This window comes from Nicotiana tomentosiformis, chromosome 7 (assembly GCF_000390325.3).
Source record: "Nicotiana tomentosiformis chromosome 7, ASM39032v3, whole genome shotgun sequence".
In the NCBI taxonomy this organism is placed as follows: Eukaryota; Viridiplantae; Streptophyta; class Magnoliopsida; order Solanales; family Solanaceae; genus Nicotiana; species Nicotiana tomentosiformis.
Window position 1 is genome coordinate 38,748,938 of NC_090818.1, and position 17,292 is coordinate 38,766,229.

Here is a 17,292-nt window from a genome sequence, read left to right on the forward strand (position 1 = left end):
AACGGTGTCCGGCGCCATCACGACCTTAAAAGAATTTTGAGTCGTGACATAGAAGGAAGATAAAAGAGAGAAAGGATTAGTAAATTCTTAAATTGCATGTTTGTATGTTTATGCCTTCATATTGGGAGAAGAATTTCTAATATAGTTTCAAAACAGAGTAAAAATGCTACATAAAGAGAATCCTATAGGATGAAAAATTATACTAGTAGTTAATAGACGATAGTGCAAATTCAAGTAATAAGAGAATAATTTGTATAAGGTAAAATTTTGTTCGATTTTGAATTTCCAAAATTTTAGGATGTATTAGATACACAATTCGAATAAGGAAATGTCTAATAACCAAAATTATAGTTGATTTTAAAGTCCTAAATATTAGAAAAATAATTAAATGACTAATTTATCCAATGTAAACTCTTTTTAAAGAGTAAAAAAGACGAACGTCATTTCGCCAAAAACCTTTGTGCTTTTAATATAGCATAGATTTGGTTGACGGTATAAATTTATCCCAAATAAATTTATACCATAAACCAAACATAGTATAAATTTAATCTCACGCCTTATCTCACCTTGCCAAAAGACCCCTTATAGACCTATTCATACCTACCACTAATCTCTAACTTACGTCATTCAGGCTCTGCAGATTTTTAATCTATTCCAAATAATTTTAGATAGGACGTCTCCGACTGTCACAAAAAATACAGGGAAAATCAAACATGATCACAGAAACAGGGTCACCTTTCGCAAGTGCGAGTACCTGAAAAGACTCCCAGCGTGTTTTTTTATTTTTTATGGATTTCTACTACGAGGGAAAACAATGCTCAGACAAAATAATTCCCATATGCCAAACATTTTTTATACAGAAGATAACACTTCGATAGCATAAAATTGCGGCATCAAATTATATTCCATTGCAAATGGATATACTTTGCATATTCCCATGTGCCTATTACGTGTCTATTATATATAAAAGTAAAGAAGCTCTGAAGAACGACTGGGGCATATGATACCACAAAGATTAACCGAGAACAAACTCCAAAGCAAACAGGAAACACAAGATAACACTGCTTGCTAAAGCGTAAACGCCTTATTTTCCATATTAGTAACACCCGTTTAGCCAGGAAATCCACAACCATCAATCCATACACAGGCACAAGCACCGAAGTGGTTACAGAAAGAGGGCTAACAGAGAAAGATGTTCATGTACATGACCACTTTTAGGACTGAAACGGAGATTTGAGAAACCCAAAAGGCACTTCATTTCTTTCCTCTAAGTTTCGCACCAAGAGCTCTCTCCAGTTTAGAGATTATCTGTTGATTTGGAATTGCCTTTCCAGACTCATACTCCTGGATGATTTGCGGCTTCTCATTTATCAACTGCAAAACAACAAGAAGTATCAGAACCATTTTTATACAGATTGTGGAATCACCCACCTGGTACAGTTAATCTGTTCAAGTTTTCCCTTTTCTACTATCTTTTTCAGATTTGGGGGGTTGGTTGGGGAGGGGTGAGACAGAATGGTGTTCATACCTGGGCAAGTTGCGCCTGAGTCAGCTTCTTATCTTGTCGAGCTTGCATGATGGCTTTCTTCAGTTCAGTTGGTACCTTTTGATCTGATAACAAGGTCAAAAATGAGAAATTACAAGCGGATATTATCATAGGAAATAATAAGTTTGCACTGGTACAAAATACCAGTATTAATGAAATGCATACAAAAAAGAGTAGAAATAGAGACAGGAGTCAAAGCAGCTCAAACAACAAAACCAGGTCATAAGTAGCAGGAGATTCCTCAGAGTGAAAGAAAGAGCACATTTAAAGAGAAAAGAGAGAGCACATATGAGACGAAGCTACCCCCAGCAACGAGACATCACAGGCTTAAGAATTGTGTATGTTGAATAAAACATTTTTCCAGCAGGAATGGATAAAGCAGACTATATGTAATGTGTTTCTGAATAAAGCGAATAGATGCAGAGAAAGCGTTCAAGATGATGTTCATTTGACGGGGTAGATCGTGCTTCGAAAAGTTTTTGGGCATTATTTATTCATACTCAGAGACCTTTAGAAGGCATCTTCTTGTCTAACTACTTTTACTTCAAAGAAATTTCAAAATTTCGCAAAAACGTAAGCAGTCTCTGATGAAAGTATGTTTCCGATACATAAAAGGTAGTAATAGTAAGCATAGTGCAGGCAAAATAATGTAGGGAGAACATAAGTACCAAAAAAAAATCAAAGAAGAACTGGAAGCAAGCATGACTTCAACTAAAAGAACACAACATACTTTAAATGTGGTATACTCAATGAAGCATTATTAAATTATAAAAGGTGTTGCTTTAACTTACGAGCCAAATTCTCAGTATCTTCATCAAGTTTCCTGGTGTTCAAGGTCGTACTACTGGAGGCAGCTTTGTTTGTGCCAGCAGCAGCTGCAACAGAAGATAGATGTTGTAAGTACAGATTAGCACTCAATAAAATATACACAAGCTAACCAAAAGGAAAAATAGGCAACATAGAAATTGAAAAAAAAAAGGAAGATTTAATACACAAACCAACTGATGGAAAGGGGGGAAAAGGTACGACAAAAAGAGAATATTCTATTGAGTTCATCGTATTTCCATCCAAGGACCTCATATTTGTAGAAATTTACACACTAACAATAAGGATTCTGAGAGTATTTGTGAATGTAAATCAAGAATGACCAAATGTTAGATAGGTGCCATCAGTCATCTCATCTCCATCAAATAAACTAAAGAATTCCAGTTTCATTGAAGATTAGAAAAAAATCAGGTTTCATGATACAATACTAATGATGCTTGATAGTTCCAAAATGGAAGTCGTCTCAAAGGACCTAAAATCTACCAAAATCCATGCGACTTATCAAAGCAAAACACATGGGATGCAATAAATTCAATACAGACAATATCAATTAGTTGAGATTAAGGCGTAATATTGCAACATTTACATCAGATCTCGTGTTTGCCAAGAATTGTTTTAGTTTAATACAGATTTGTGTTCCAGTGCAAGGATGAATATGAATGTAGAGAACCTCCAGCTTTGAAGAATCCCTAAAGACAAATATTATTGAGTATCTGAATGGGATGGGCTCGAATAGAGCATATTAGCACAAAGGGTTCATATAGCTGACCACAAAAAGTTGGAACTAAGGCATAGTTGCTGTAATTGTCTTCTATCTTCCTCCTGTAGGGGAACGGATAGGAAAGGGAGACGCGTTTAGTATTATACTTCCAATCAACTTTCCTAGTTATGAATATTGGGAAGACATGGAAATTTGTCACTGGCAATGGAAGGATGATAATAGACTTCCACTCACACAAACTTAAGCAGAAAATCTACTAACTGATTTCAATGAAAATGAACAACTTTAGGCATCAGATGAACGTGAACCCCACAGCATATCAGATATTACACCAGGCCTAAAGGTCATAATCACCCACAAAATTTCAATTAAACAAATACGGATGCTTGGAATAGCATATAAAGGCACGTAGAAGAATCAATCAAAGATATACATACAGGTGATAATCTAATACTTAAAAAATGAAAACCCTAGCTGACAGAATTTGCACATATACGTATTTAGATGGCCAAATTGGAGCCGTGGAGAGAGAAATAAAAATCGAAAACACGCGCGCGCACACACACACACACAGGACAGGAGCAGAAATAAGAATCGAGATAAAAATAATTTATCGAAATAAAGTTAAATTGAAAAATCAACAGATATTATGAGCAACCGAAGAAAAGGTTATTATAAAATTAATAAGGCTAAGATCGAAAAATAAAGCAATATTATGTATAACGACGTTGTAGGAATGATAAGAAAGGGCTGGGAATAGGAGGATACGAACATTTTCGGATGGTTTCGATCTCAGCACCGGAGCGACGGGCGGCGTTGACGGCTTTCTCATCCTTGCGTGCGGCGGCGGTAGGCGCCTTCTTGCGGATTACCACCGGCTCCCAGTCTTGTGCTATTCCTCCACTCATCCTTTGTTCTTCTTCTCGAAAAAAAAAATATCTCTATTGACCCTTGCTTTTGTTTCGCTTTGTTACTACGCTCTTTGGAAAATATTCCAGTCTCTGTGCTTGTCCCTTTATATAGAGGGATACTTTAGGGCATGTTTGGTTGCTGGTTAGCATCTTTGCGAATTATGGTCTATCCGAATTGGTTTCTCTTTATTTTCTTTTTTGTAATTTTATACACCTTCTTCTCTTCTTCTTTTTTTTCGATTTTCGAGTACACCTTTTCTTTTCTCTGTTTTCGTCTTACTATATGACATTGTAGTTCAAACGAGACCTCTTGACTATTAGGTAACTCAAATAGGGACAATCCACTAGTATAAATTAAAATTGTGATTGCTTAACTATCGTACTCATTCGCACTGCTTTCAGAGTTTAAAAGTTCTTTCGTTTTTTTATTCTTGTGCTTAAAACCAGATTTAGAGTTGCCTTTGATGATGTCATACAATTTTTCTTTAGAAGCCACTTTCTACGTCAAAATATGAATTGCTTAAAAGAAACTTAAAAACTTTGCTATTACGGACCAATTAAAGAGCAATGCGCACTTGCTCGGCCAGACCATTCTATCATACTGAACTCAGTTGCCGATTTTCAATTTGCCATGTGTTGTTCTTTGAAATAGAAGTTAAAAGCTTGAAAATCACGAAGGAAATATCAGTCATTTTTGGGCATATTGACTCTTTGAAAGCTATAATATCATATTAAAGTAGAACCAAGAGAGTAAACAAAGATGGCACAGTAAGTTGATCGTGATTTGATGTGTTAAGGGTCGGCCAAAAAATAAACGATGTGTTAACATTTTCAATATTTCTTACATCTGCTAACTTAAGATAAATTGAAGAAACCATTGAAGGAAGCATTTCGATCTCTGTGTGTGTGTGTGTGTGTGTGTGTGTGTGTGTGTGTGTGTGTGATGGTGCCCGGACCAACTTGGGAGCACTGAAACATTTAGATCAGTTGTTGTCAATGTAAACATAAGGAGATAAAAGAAAACAAAGATTTTCCATCTACATACAAAACCCATCCTCCCAACTACATTCATCTTAAACTAGCAAAAGTAGACATTACGAATACGACATGACCTAGAGACTAGAACAAGAGATCTCAAATGCATACAGCAACTTGAGACATTAAAACCATTCCACCTAGCATCCCCTATCTTCTACATAGCAACTCCTGTCATTTATGAACATCATCATCCTTCTGACTCTCTTTTTCGTCATTTGCAACAATTGGGCACTCTTTGGAAGGTTCCTGTAATTGAGTTTGAAATTAATTAAAAGCTTAGGATATTATTTGTTACAAGTCCAAAAGAGAAAAGAGAACTAGAGGTTGGGTCAAGATATATGTACTGCAGGACGCACAACTCCCAGCAAAAAAAATTTTCTTATTTGGCAGAGATTGAAGAGTAGTACATCGATCAATCCCCACACAGGTCCTGATACTATGCAAAATCTACCAAGTAAAACTTATGATGACATTTTTGTTTTCCTTCTTTTCGAATTCAATATAGCTTATGAAATTTATGAAAACTCCTTTGAGACAGTGGGTCAGATGGGGTGATGTGATTTACAATGTATGCTTAGATACATTTGATTGTTTAACAAGTTTAGGATGAATTCATGGTTGGAGGGACTAGTGGGTGCAACCTATGGAAAAATCAGAAGAATATGTGAATAAGACACCAACACGGCAGTTAGCAATTTCTGTCAACGGTATCTAGGATTCATTTTTCCAAAAGGCCCATTCAAGTTTGAGAACTAACCCTCTTCCTCACAAGCATACTCGTCATAGGTCACCTTCCTTCGCAATCTTACCCTCTTCATTTGCAAACCTGGTCATTCTTTCTTCTTCTTCTTTTTTTCTTTTTTTTAAAGATAAAGGCAAACCTGGTCATTCTTTAACCAAGCATGCTTGATTAACAAGCCAAAGATTTCTACAACAGTCCCCTCTCCAGGGATCATTAACTTTTTCCTTTTTACTTATATTAGGGCTGCATCAAACTCGACACTTCCATTGAACCATAAAGCATTTTATTCTAGTAATTCACAATCAGAACTAAACTTAGTGTTTGTGATTTGACTTTTCCATGTGATGAGAAATCATTTATACATAAATCTCATACTTAGAAACATCTTCAACAATTACCTATCAAAAAATATATATCTTAAGAAATACAAGCAGCTATATTCATGTTTAAGATATACTTGGTTCCTGGTAGAAATACTTACAAACATGGCCAATCCCTCCATCCCAAGTCAAAACAACTAAATTGCAGTGTGATTTAGGACATGAATTTCTTGATTTTTTTTTCCCGGAAAAAAGCACTACCAAACTTATCTAATACTATTTGACTGGGGTAAGATATTAATTTCACTTGTATAAAATAAGTAGTAGTGGAGGAAATAGTAAAGAGTTGAAATTTTGGTTTGACAGCTAAAATATCAGATCAAGTTTGAATCAGTTAAATGATTTAAGCTCTTTATTGATAAGGTAAAGTAAACAAAAAGATTTGAATTCTTGAAAGTTTGAATCAGTTAAATGATTTAAGCTCTTTATTGATAAGGTAAAGTAAGCAAAAAGATTTGAATTCTTGAAACATATGAAAGTTTTTTAAAAACAATATTATTAATGAAATAGTGTCAAACATTTCGACATTCCAAAATAAAACATATAAATTGGAACAGATAAAGTACTATAAACATTATCCTTATATAATTAAACATATTTTGAAAATAATTGCAAAAATGGTAGCTGCGTTACCTTTTAATATAATAGCGACATATATCATGGCCAGAGGGAGTAGGCCACAAAACTAATCATCTTAGAAACATCAAAATAAACATTGTACAGCAACCTAGTAGAAGATATCCATGGAACATTCAATTAAGAAGTAAAAGCAAAGCCTTACCACCCAATTGGATGCAACCTCTGCATTCACTTTCAGTGCTTCGAGACTTAAACAGCTGAGATCTTCCAAGAGTCCATCAGCCCCGTCTTTGCTCACAGTATTCCCCTAAAAACAAAACACAAGCCAATCAACTGGTGCGAAATTACAGCTCCATAATAATCATAGCATAGAAGTAATATAGAGATACCCACCGGAAAAAAAAATCAAGAGAAGAGATATAAGTCCAGAAACTTCACCAGACAATCCCTGAAACCCTCCCAATTCCCTTTTGGTGTTTCTATAATCCCATTTTAGAGATCTTCACGACATCCATTAGCACTGGCATCAAGTTTATTATGCTAAAGATAAAGTAGAGTTACTAACAGCCACTGACTCTTACTAGCTGGAGATCTCCATGGGAACTAAATGCAAAATAAACACTCACCAGGCAATTAAAGACCCCCTCTGCACTCTCTTTGGTTGTTTCACGAATACCTTTGCTGAAATCTCCCAAGCTTCTATCAGCAGTGGCTTCACTTGGAGAATTGTGCTAAAGACAAAAGACAAGTCAGCTAACACTTAGCATAATCTTAATCAAACTGTCAATTTTATAAATAGCACACAGAAAGCCGTCAAACGAACCTCTAATTCAGTGGAGCCACCACATTTTCCTTGTTGGTTTTCATTAATCAAAGACACTTTCAACAGAGACGCTTCAATACTGCTGACACTTACAGAATTTGTGGTTTTGCATTGACCACTCAAACATTCTTCACCACCATCATCTACATTCCCCTGCAATATGTCAAACTGATAATATATTGGCTTTGCATAGCAGGTAATGACTTAACATCCATCTTTTTTCACTCTGTTTGACATAAGCATTATGAGATAGCTCAAAGCTTCAACAAATGGAACATAAACTCATTAACTATAAAGGGAGTAGTACCTTCGCAAAAAGAAAGAAAAAAATGTAAAGGGAGTAGTAAAACTAAAATCCACCATGCCTCCCCTCCCTTCCACACCCCCCCCCCCCCCCACACACACACACACCCAAACTAAAACTTTTAAACAATCTCAGCATCTTGATATTATGTAACTGCTTATCTACCTATTCGGGATGGGTTTAAGATCAAATTTCACTCAATCCCAAATTAGTTGAGACTTTGAGTTCACTATATCTATGTCCAATTTCTTCTATTTTTAGGCGCATAATGGGCTCGTCCCATTACCCTTCTCTTACTTAAATACCAGGCTTTTGTATGCAGCAGGGTTCTAACCCGTAGCGTGTGCCTAACATAGCCTAACATGCACATCAGGCGCTGTGATCTTACCATTAGACCAAAGCCATCTATGTTGAATTGAAACCAATACGAACAGTAAAAAGTTACCTGAGCCTTATCACCTGCAGAAAGTACAATGGAAGGAAGGCGATTAAAATCCCAACCAAGGATTTCGCAAACGACCTGACAATAAGCCCGATGAGCCCGTCTCTTCTTGGTCTTAGCAATGGTTACGGCATGCTGAACAAGAGCCCCGCAGTTCTTAAACCTCTTCCACCCTTTCTCACGTACTCCACAACACACAAGACAACAAAACTCCCCATTCTCACGATTTCTTTCATAGTACTCTCTCAACCCATCATCTTCCTTGAACAATTTCATGAAAAAATCGTAGTCTTTAAAACCCTCTTCCTCCTCGTCCTCACTGTCGAAATCGTCTTCGTTGTCAGTTATATACTCAGAAAAATCATCTTCGTCGTCGTCTAGGGTGAGTGTGGCTTTTAGATATTCAGAAACAGCGAGCAATGCCGGAAGCTGAGCCTTATTCGCGGCCTCCTCTTCGGCGGTGGGCAAAGGGGTTTGTAACTTTGATTTTGAACTGTCATTTGGCCAGCTGGAAGGCCAGCCTGACGATTCAGCAGTGGGTTTACAGGGCCACTCAACGACACCGGAGTTTGGAAGTGGGTCGGAATTTTCGAGGTCATTTTGGGTTTTCTTTGCCATCTTAATTGCTTGCTTTCTCTGTAGAAGTGGAGGGCTGAAAGCTGAAACAGTTACCTAGTGTTGGTCTTGAGGAGTCCTAGGCGCTATATGGAGTGGAAATGGAGGTAGGCAACTTTTGAATTAAAAAGGGGAATTATTAAGTTAAGAAAATAGACATTGGTTACCGTGATTGTAAAAGTAATTCCACTATAAAATCTGATAGTATAAATTTTGGTTTGCTTATATTGTACTTTCGTTATAAAATCTGGTAGATCCAATAGAATTTTATATTAAAATTTTGTATCACATACAACGTGTGATAACAATCACGATTAACTAACGAGAAAAAGAAGTGAAATAACAAAATTGTTCTTATGCCAAAAGCCCTTTCTAGTTTTTTCATAAAAGGTTAAGATTTAAATTAGAAATCACAATTTATCTAGTTTAAGACTAACTGCACGTTCAAGAATATACACATCATATTTAATTTAATGCAGTACATTAAACAAATCATAAGTACTAAGTAATGAGAGATTAGTAATTTCAATATTACAAACATGATATTATAAATTACAACATAATTATGTTTGCTAACTATAACTCATTTCCTCTGTCAACGTGTGGCCTAACATTTTTACATGCCTAATATTGATATTTAGTGTACGAACAATATAAGTTGAAGATTTGAGTCATGCAAAACGGTAAGTGAAAATACTACTAATTCTCCTTGTATACGGATAAAATCGGATCCAATAAGTACCCTGGTTCCTTGTATACGGGTAAAATCGGGTCCTATGAGCATCCCGATTTTCCGGTGAGGTAAACGTAGCAGAGACGTGACGGTAAGAAAACGGAATCAAACCAGGAGCCTCTCGTATCAGGGCCTGAGCTAAACGCCTACCCTCAGAGCCATTGGGACCATATCCCACGGATCCGGTTCGAGTCCCAAGACTTCGGAGAGCATTACTAAACGATCGCGCGTGACTAACAAAAGGCCGTGATATTCGTGCCCAACCAGATATCACGGCGTGAATCTCGGCCCATATCGGCAGAAAATCAATGATTAGTGAAAAAGAAGATTTTTTACCTTTCTTAGAATTGTACCTAGAGTAAAACTCCCCTACTATATAAAGGGAAAGCTAATTATTCATTAAAGACTGTGTAACACACATACCAAGGCAATATATTTCTATTCTTTCTAAAAGTTATTCAAAGCTCTTGTTTTCGTTCATAAGTTCTTCATAAGTGCTAGCTCGGAACCTAAGGCACGCTCCTTGTTAGGCCTTTAACCGAGCTCGGATTCACTATCATCATTGATTTGGTTATTTATTTTATCTTTTACTTGCTTATCTAATGCCATTAGTCACTTGTATTGAATTAATCCACATATCATTAAAACCGCGTATACATTCAATTGTTATCCGTTTTTAAGGGTAAACAGTTTGGCGCCCACCGTGGGGCTAAGGATAATAGTAGTAATTTAATACAAATTTTCATAATGCACTCTATTTTATGCTTGTTCATTGAGATTTTAATTTCAGGTTAACTTAAGAATGACAAACTCTCAATCTGCGCACTTAAACATTGATGTTGAGTCTGGCCATCATGGCGAAAACAATAATATAGTGCCTAGCAATGAGGTGCCCCCTATTGATCCCAATGGGGTCCCAGTTGCAGAACTGATCGATGCCAACTCGCATGTGGCCATCGATGCGAACCTGTCGACCGACCCCGAGAACAGCGTTTGCGGAGGGACCCGATCAATAGCTCGGGGCACGTACGACGGTGAAGGCGACAGGATCAATCTGCGGGCGATCTTCAAAATGTTACTCAACAAGCGGTGATACCCAAGTTGTAGAACCAAAGTCGCGCCCCCATCAGAGTTGAGTTCGAACCATCCCGGGAAAACACTTAAAAAAATGAACATGTCATAGGAAGGCTGGGTGAAATTGAGCCCGGGCCCAACCCCGAAATAATAAAGATGCTTGAGAAACTCACAAAATGGGTGGAATCCGGGGAGAAGAAGATTGAAGCCAACGACAAAAAAGTAGAGACCTATAACTCTAGAGTTGATCAAATTTCAGGAGCACCCCCGATATTGAAAGGCCTGGACTCCAAAAAATTTGTCCAAAAGTCTTTCCCCCCGAGTGCAGCATCAAAGCCAATCCCGAAGAAGTTCCGTATGTTCGAAATTCCCAAGTATGACGGAATCACGGACCCAAACGAGCACGTGACCTCCTACACGTGTGATAAGTGAGGATTTTGACTACTTATTAGTGCCTTTACGCTTTTGTTTTAGTCTAAAAGAATAAAAAATATTCCTGAAACTAATAAAATATGCAAAATTACAGGAATGCTGGAAGTTGGACTCCCGAGATAAAATTCGACTCAAAAAGGAGTAGTCTAAGTACAAGGCAATAAAGAGCACAAAAACATGCAAAGTGTGGTCTGCAAAATTCCATCTGCGACCGCAACCAAAGAAGGAAAAGTCAGCACACATTCGTGCAAATTGCGAACCGCACATGAATTATACGGCCGCAAAAGATGGGCTTAAGATCAAGATTAGAGAGATGACAAAAATACCAAGTCCACAGCTTCATTGAATTGCGGACCACATAAGATTTGTGCGGCCACAGAAGATTGTTTTACGGCAGCAATCATACTAGTGCAGACCGCATAAGAGTGCTTTGCGGCCGTAGTTCTAAATTTGTGGACCACATAAATGTTGCCTAGCGGCTGCAGTTCAAAATTGTGCGGCTGCAGAATCCCAGCTCCTGCCAGATGAAGAAGTTTGCGGACCGTACATGGAATTGTGCGGCCGCAGAACCTCCTGAGGGGTATTTTTGTCTGATATTTTCAAACATGTATAAATAGAAGAGTTTCACGAAATTATGTCAAGTTTTGACATCAGCAACTACTGTAGCCGTTTTTCTTTGCCTTTGTTGGAAGTTTTCTTTATTTTGGTATATTTTACAATATATTTTATAATTTTAATCGTACATTATAATTTTAATTAGTCTTTCTTCTTCTTTTTCTTTAAACCCAAGCATGAGTAGCTATATTTTTACTATGGTTGTGACCCAACACTAGTGTGTAAACCTTATGAGTACCTAATTTAGTTCTTATTTATGATTGGGTGTATATTATTTAGCCTAGTTCATGCTTTAATTTGTGGAATTAATGGTTGCAAACATTAGTTCATGCCTATTTGACTTAGTCTCTACTTGAGAAAGGGAGACTTAGTCTAGGAAAACTTATCTAACAAGGAATTGGGTCAATCGAGAGATTGATTAATCCAATTAAAGGGTTTAACCTAGAGATAGTAATAAGCCGACTTGAGCTTTTATCAACTGTTTTGTGTGATACCCATTTGGTATTGAGAAAGTCAAATTGGGCAAAAACACTCTATGACCGAGAGGTATTGAGTGGGTAATTGAGATTTGATAGCTATAATATACCCCGATCAATAAAATAAGCAGTAAGATCTTTATCCCATTAGACAAACACTTAGGTAATGGTCACAGCCCTAGGCGTTTTACCAATTTGAAAAAACCTCAAAATCAAGTATTCCTAGTCTTCTTTCTTTATTCTGCAATCTTTACTGTAAAATTAGAAATAGAAATAAAACCTTTTTGTAGAAGTGCAAATCAAGATAATTCAATCACGCGCATTAAAATATATACCCTAACTCCCATCTTAGCTCCCTATGGATTCGACCCCGACTCTTAGTTGGGTTACTATAATTGCAAACGACCGTTTCGTACATTTTTAGAGGTGTGCATTTGGACGCGATAAATTTTTTGCGCCATTGCCGGGGAGTTAAAAACGGTGTTAGCTATATATTTGGGTGTGTTTTTGGAATATCTTCTTTTCCTTCCGTATTACTAACTTGTTTGATAAATCATAGGTACAACCATGGAAAACAATGAGCTCGAAAAAAATTGCTTTGGGGGATGTGGACGTTTAGGATGACCAAGTGTATGAGGTTCCTCTTGAACCTCAAGCCAATAGAAGAGGCTGAGTGCGCATGACAATGTGCCCTTTCCACACCCACCTCCACCACGAGCGGCTCCACACGGGTATTACCCAATGAAGGATATGCAAGTGCAATAGTCCCTCCTCGTATTAAGGCGGGCAACTTTCAAATAACCAACGTAATGCTCACTTTGCTAGAGAAATGAGGGTTCTTCACCGGTGCTCCAAGTCAAAATGCATACAAACATTTGAAGAGGTTTGTGGTCACGTATTGGGGGAGTAAACAAACAAATGTCTCCGAGGATGATTTGAGGCTAAGGCTTTTTCCCTTCTCTCTACGGGGGAAAGCTTTAGATTGGTTGGAACGTTTGCCGAACCATTCCATTCATACTTGGGATGAATTGTTCGAAAAGTGTATTTTCAAGTACTTCTCTCCGAGGCACATTGATACACTTTGGGATGAAATTTTGGCATTCAAGCAAGAGCCAAATGAACCTCTACATGAGATATGGAAACTATATAGAACAATGGTTAAAGAATGTCCCAACAACGATATGACGGAGAACATGATTCAACAAACTTTCTATCGTGGGATCAACACAACCAACCAATGTGTAGTAAACCAACTTGCCAGTGGAAACTTCATGACTACGCCTTATGCGGAGGCGTGTGAGATTTTAGATGAAATGGCAGAAACATCATCTGCATGGAAATCCTGGGTCAATGTTCCACAAGGCGATCCCAACGTGATCCACCTCCACAAAGAGTTGCATGACCATGGGCAAGCCATAGACGAATTGATTACCACCATGAACCAACTAGCAAATGCTCAACTTTAACAAGTGCAAAATCCTAGGCAAGTCAATGCGATGAAGGGAGTAAGCATGATGATGAACAAAATAAGAACCAAGGGTCCACAAATGCAACATAGAGTGGACAATTTTGTGCAAGAAGATAGTGGGTTTGATCAAGACGACTCTTACAATGACCAAGAAGAGGAGGTACAATATGTGAACAACTTTCAAGGGCAAAGAAACAACTTCCAAGGCCCAAGCCAATAACAATTACGACCTCAAAACAATTAAAGCAATTAGAATTCTCACAACCAAGGAAATTGGAGTGGTGAAAACAATTAAGGAAATTGGAGTAACAACAACAATCAAGGAAATTAGAGTGGTGGCAACAATCAAGGGAATTGGCATAACAATAATAATCAAGGCAATTGGGGAGGCAACAATCAAGGCGGATGGAGAATTAATCAAGGTAATCGGGGGTCGGGTTTTCAAAGGTCCCCGGTGTATCAACAACCGAGCAACCTGCCTCCTTATCCTTCCCATGGTCCTAGTTCTTCCAGCAATGAAATGGGGAGTATTGAGAACATTTTCAAGAAAATGATGGAAAATAATGTCGATTCCAATGCCCAACTTGCCTCACACAACACATTGATCCACAACTTAAAAAGTACAAATGGGAAAAATCTCTCAAGCTCTAAATTCTTGTCCTAAGGGGGCACTACCAAGTGACACGGTGGTGAACCCAAAGTATAGGAACAACACGGGGCATGCCATGGCCGTTACTACAAGAAGTGAAAGAGGTGGGAATGCACCCACCTCAAGTCAAAGGCAACTTGTGGATGATGAGCAAGTGGTACAAGAAGAATAGGTCCCGAACAATGTGGTGCAAGCAAATGATGAAGTTCGGATTGATATTGATGATAGAGTGGAAGAGACTCAATTGGAGGTGAACCCGTCTAGGGATCACATTATTGACATACCGGAGCGGTAGTGCAAAAGTCTAAGGCACCATTGCCTAAGCCTACACCTCCATACCCTCAAAGGCTTGCCAAGCAAAATGGCGAGAATCAATTCAAGAAGTTCATTGAAATGATGAAGAGTTTCTCAATCAATGTGCCATTAGTGAAAGCTTTGGAATAAATGCCCAGTTATGCAAAATCTATGAAGGATCTAGTGACAAATAAGCGGTCAATGAATTTTGAAACTATCAAAGTCAATCATCAAGTGAGTGTAATTGTTTATTCAATGGCTCCTAAGTTGGAAGGTCCATGTGCTTTCACAATTCCTTGTACAATTGGAAGTGCCGAGTTTGCTAAAGCTCTTTGTGATCTTAGGGCACGTATCAATTTGATGCCCTATTCGGTTTTCAAGACATTGGGAATTGGGCAACCAAGACCTACTTCTTTGAGATTGCAAATGGACGATCGTACCATGAAGAGACTGTTGGGAGTGATTGAAGATGTATTGGTTCATGTTGATAAATTCATTCTTCTGGCGGATTTTGTCATTCTTGATTGTGAAGTGGATTATGAGGTGCCGATTATTCTTGGACGACCTTTTCTTGCTACGGGGAAGGATCTTTGTGATGTGGAAGTCGAAGAACTCACGTTCCGAGTGGGTGATGAAAAAGTGGTATTCCATGTGTGCAAATCCATGCGTCAACCAAATAGCAATGAGGTGTGTTATTTTGTGGACTTGGTGACCGATGTGATTGTTGATGACACAAGTTCCACGATCAATGTGGGTGATATGTTGGAGGCCGTCTTGTTCAACTTTGATGATGACGATATTGATGGCTTCATGGAGTGTGTGAACTCTTTGCAAGGATGGGGTCGTACAATTATGTACCTTGAAAACTATCCTTGGATCTTAAAAATAGAAAAACTCCTAATTCAAAGCCTTTCGTTGAAGAGCCTCCTAACTTGGAGTTGAAGCCACTGCCTCCACATCTTCAGTATGAATTTATTGGCCCTTGTTCTACTTTACCGGTTATTCTTTTCTTTTGTTTGACTAACATATAGGTAGATTCTACATTGGCGGTGCTACATAAGAGGAAGAAGGCTATTGGTTGGACATTGGCGGATATTCGGGGAATAAGCCCCGCATTTTGCATGCACATGATCAATTTGGAGGAGGATTCCAACCCATCTATTAAACATCAAAGGAGACTCAATGAGGCTATGCAAGAAGTTGTCAAAAAGGAAATTATCAAGTGGTTGGATGTCGGGGTTGTTTACCCCATTTCCGATAGTTCGTGGACTCCTCCGATTCAATATGTCCCAAAGAAGGGGTGCATAACGGTGGTCACCAATGACAAGAATAAGTTGATTCCTACAATAACGGTGACCGGGTGGAGAGTGTGTATAGACTATTGTAAGCTCAACAAAGTCATACGGAAGGATCATTTCCACTTCCCTTCCTTGACCAAATGCTTGATATGTTTACCGATCGTGCTTTCTATTGCTTTCGAGATGGATATTCGGGCTACAACCAAATCCTTATTTCTCCAGAAGATCAAGAGAAAACAACCTTTACATGTCCCTATTTTACTTTTTCATTCAAGCGGATGTTATTTGGTTTATGTAATGCACCGACGACTTTTCAAAGGTATATGATGGCTATCTTCATGGACATGGTAGAGGACTACCTTGAAGTTTTTATGGATGACTTCTCGGTGATTGGAGATGCTTTTGATGATTGTCTTACAAATTTGGATAAAGTGTTGCCAAGATGTGAAGAAACAAATTTGGTGCTAAATTAGGAGAAATGTCATTTCATGGTCGAGGAAGGCATTATCCTTGACCACAAAATCTCAAATAATGGAATTAAAGTTGACAAGGCAAAGATTGAGGTGATTTCTAAACTTCCACCTCCAACTTCGGTGAAAGGCGTGCAGAGTTTCCTAGGCCACGTGGGGTTTTACTGGCGTTTCATCAAAGATTTCTCTAAGGTGGTAAATCTGTTGTGCAAGCTTCTAGAGAAAGATGTTAAGTTTCACTTCAATGATGATTGCATAAGAGCCTTTGAATTTTTAAAGTTCAAGTTGACAACCACTCCCATTATCACCGCTCCTAATTGGAGTATCCCTTTTGAGCTCATGTGTGATGCTAGTGACGTAGCGGTTGGGGCTGTTTTGGGGAAACGCATCAACAAGATTTTTCATCCGGTCTACTTTACTAGTAAGACCTTGAATGGTGACCAAATCAACTATACCATTATGGAGAAAGAGCTGGATTTTCAATGAAGGAGGTGTCATGGTTCGTGGATTTAGCAAGTTTTCTAGTGTGTGGAATCATCCCGGATGAGTTCTCTTCGAACCAAAGGAAGAAGCTCAATTGAGATTGTCAAGATTATTATTGGGATGAGCCATACCTTTTCTAAATTTGCACGGATAGGGTGATTATAATATGTGTACCAGAAGAAGAGCAAAGTTAAATTCTTGGGGCTTGTCATTCTTCGCCATATGGTGGTCACCATGGTGGAGAAAGAACGGCGGACAAAGTGCTAAGTTGCGATTTCTATTGGCCCACTCTTTACAAAGATGTAAGTGATGTGGTGAAAATATGTGATGAATGTCAATGGGCTGGTGGAATCTCGAAGAAGAATAAAATGTCT

The 17,292-nt window shown here is 38.2% G+C and overlaps 2 protein-coding genes across 3 annotated transcripts; both read right to left on the reverse strand.

The window, feature by feature from the left end:
- Positions 1–1,069: 1,069 nt before the first annotated feature.
- LOC104121418 (multiprotein-bridging factor 1b-like) lies at positions 1,070–4,136 on the reverse strand. Its single transcript, XM_009633414.4, has 4 exons — positions 3,865–4,136; positions 2,338–2,421; positions 1,529–1,611; positions 1,070–1,374 (listed from the first exon to the last, which is right to left on the reverse strand). Exons 1-4 carry the CDS (start codon positions 3,998–4,000, stop codon positions 1,255–1,257), a joined length of 423 nt encoding a protein of 140 aa, XP_009631709.1. The 5' UTR covers positions 4,001–4,136; the 3' UTR covers positions 1,070–1,254.
- An 827-nt stretch (positions 4,137–4,963) lies between these two features.
- On the reverse strand, positions 4,964–9,015 carry LOC104121417 (uncharacterized). 2 transcript variants are annotated; one of them, XM_009633412.4, is made up of 5 exons: positions 8,315–9,015; positions 7,566–7,733; positions 7,369–7,473; positions 6,945–7,049; positions 4,964–5,287 (listed from the first exon to the last, which is right to left on the reverse strand). In XM_009633412.4, the coding sequence occupies exons 1-5, from the start codon at positions 8,927–8,929 to the stop codon at positions 5,213–5,215; spliced, it is 1,068 nt and encodes a 355-aa protein (XP_009631707.1). In that variant the 5' UTR covers positions 8,930–9,015; the 3' UTR covers positions 4,964–5,212. The 2 variants fall into 2 exon arrangements, with proteins under 2 accessions (XP_009631707.1, XP_009631708.1); XM_009633413.4 differs by having other exon boundaries at positions 7,566–7,718; positions 8,315–9,012.
- Positions 9,016–17,292: the final 8,277 nt, after the last annotated feature.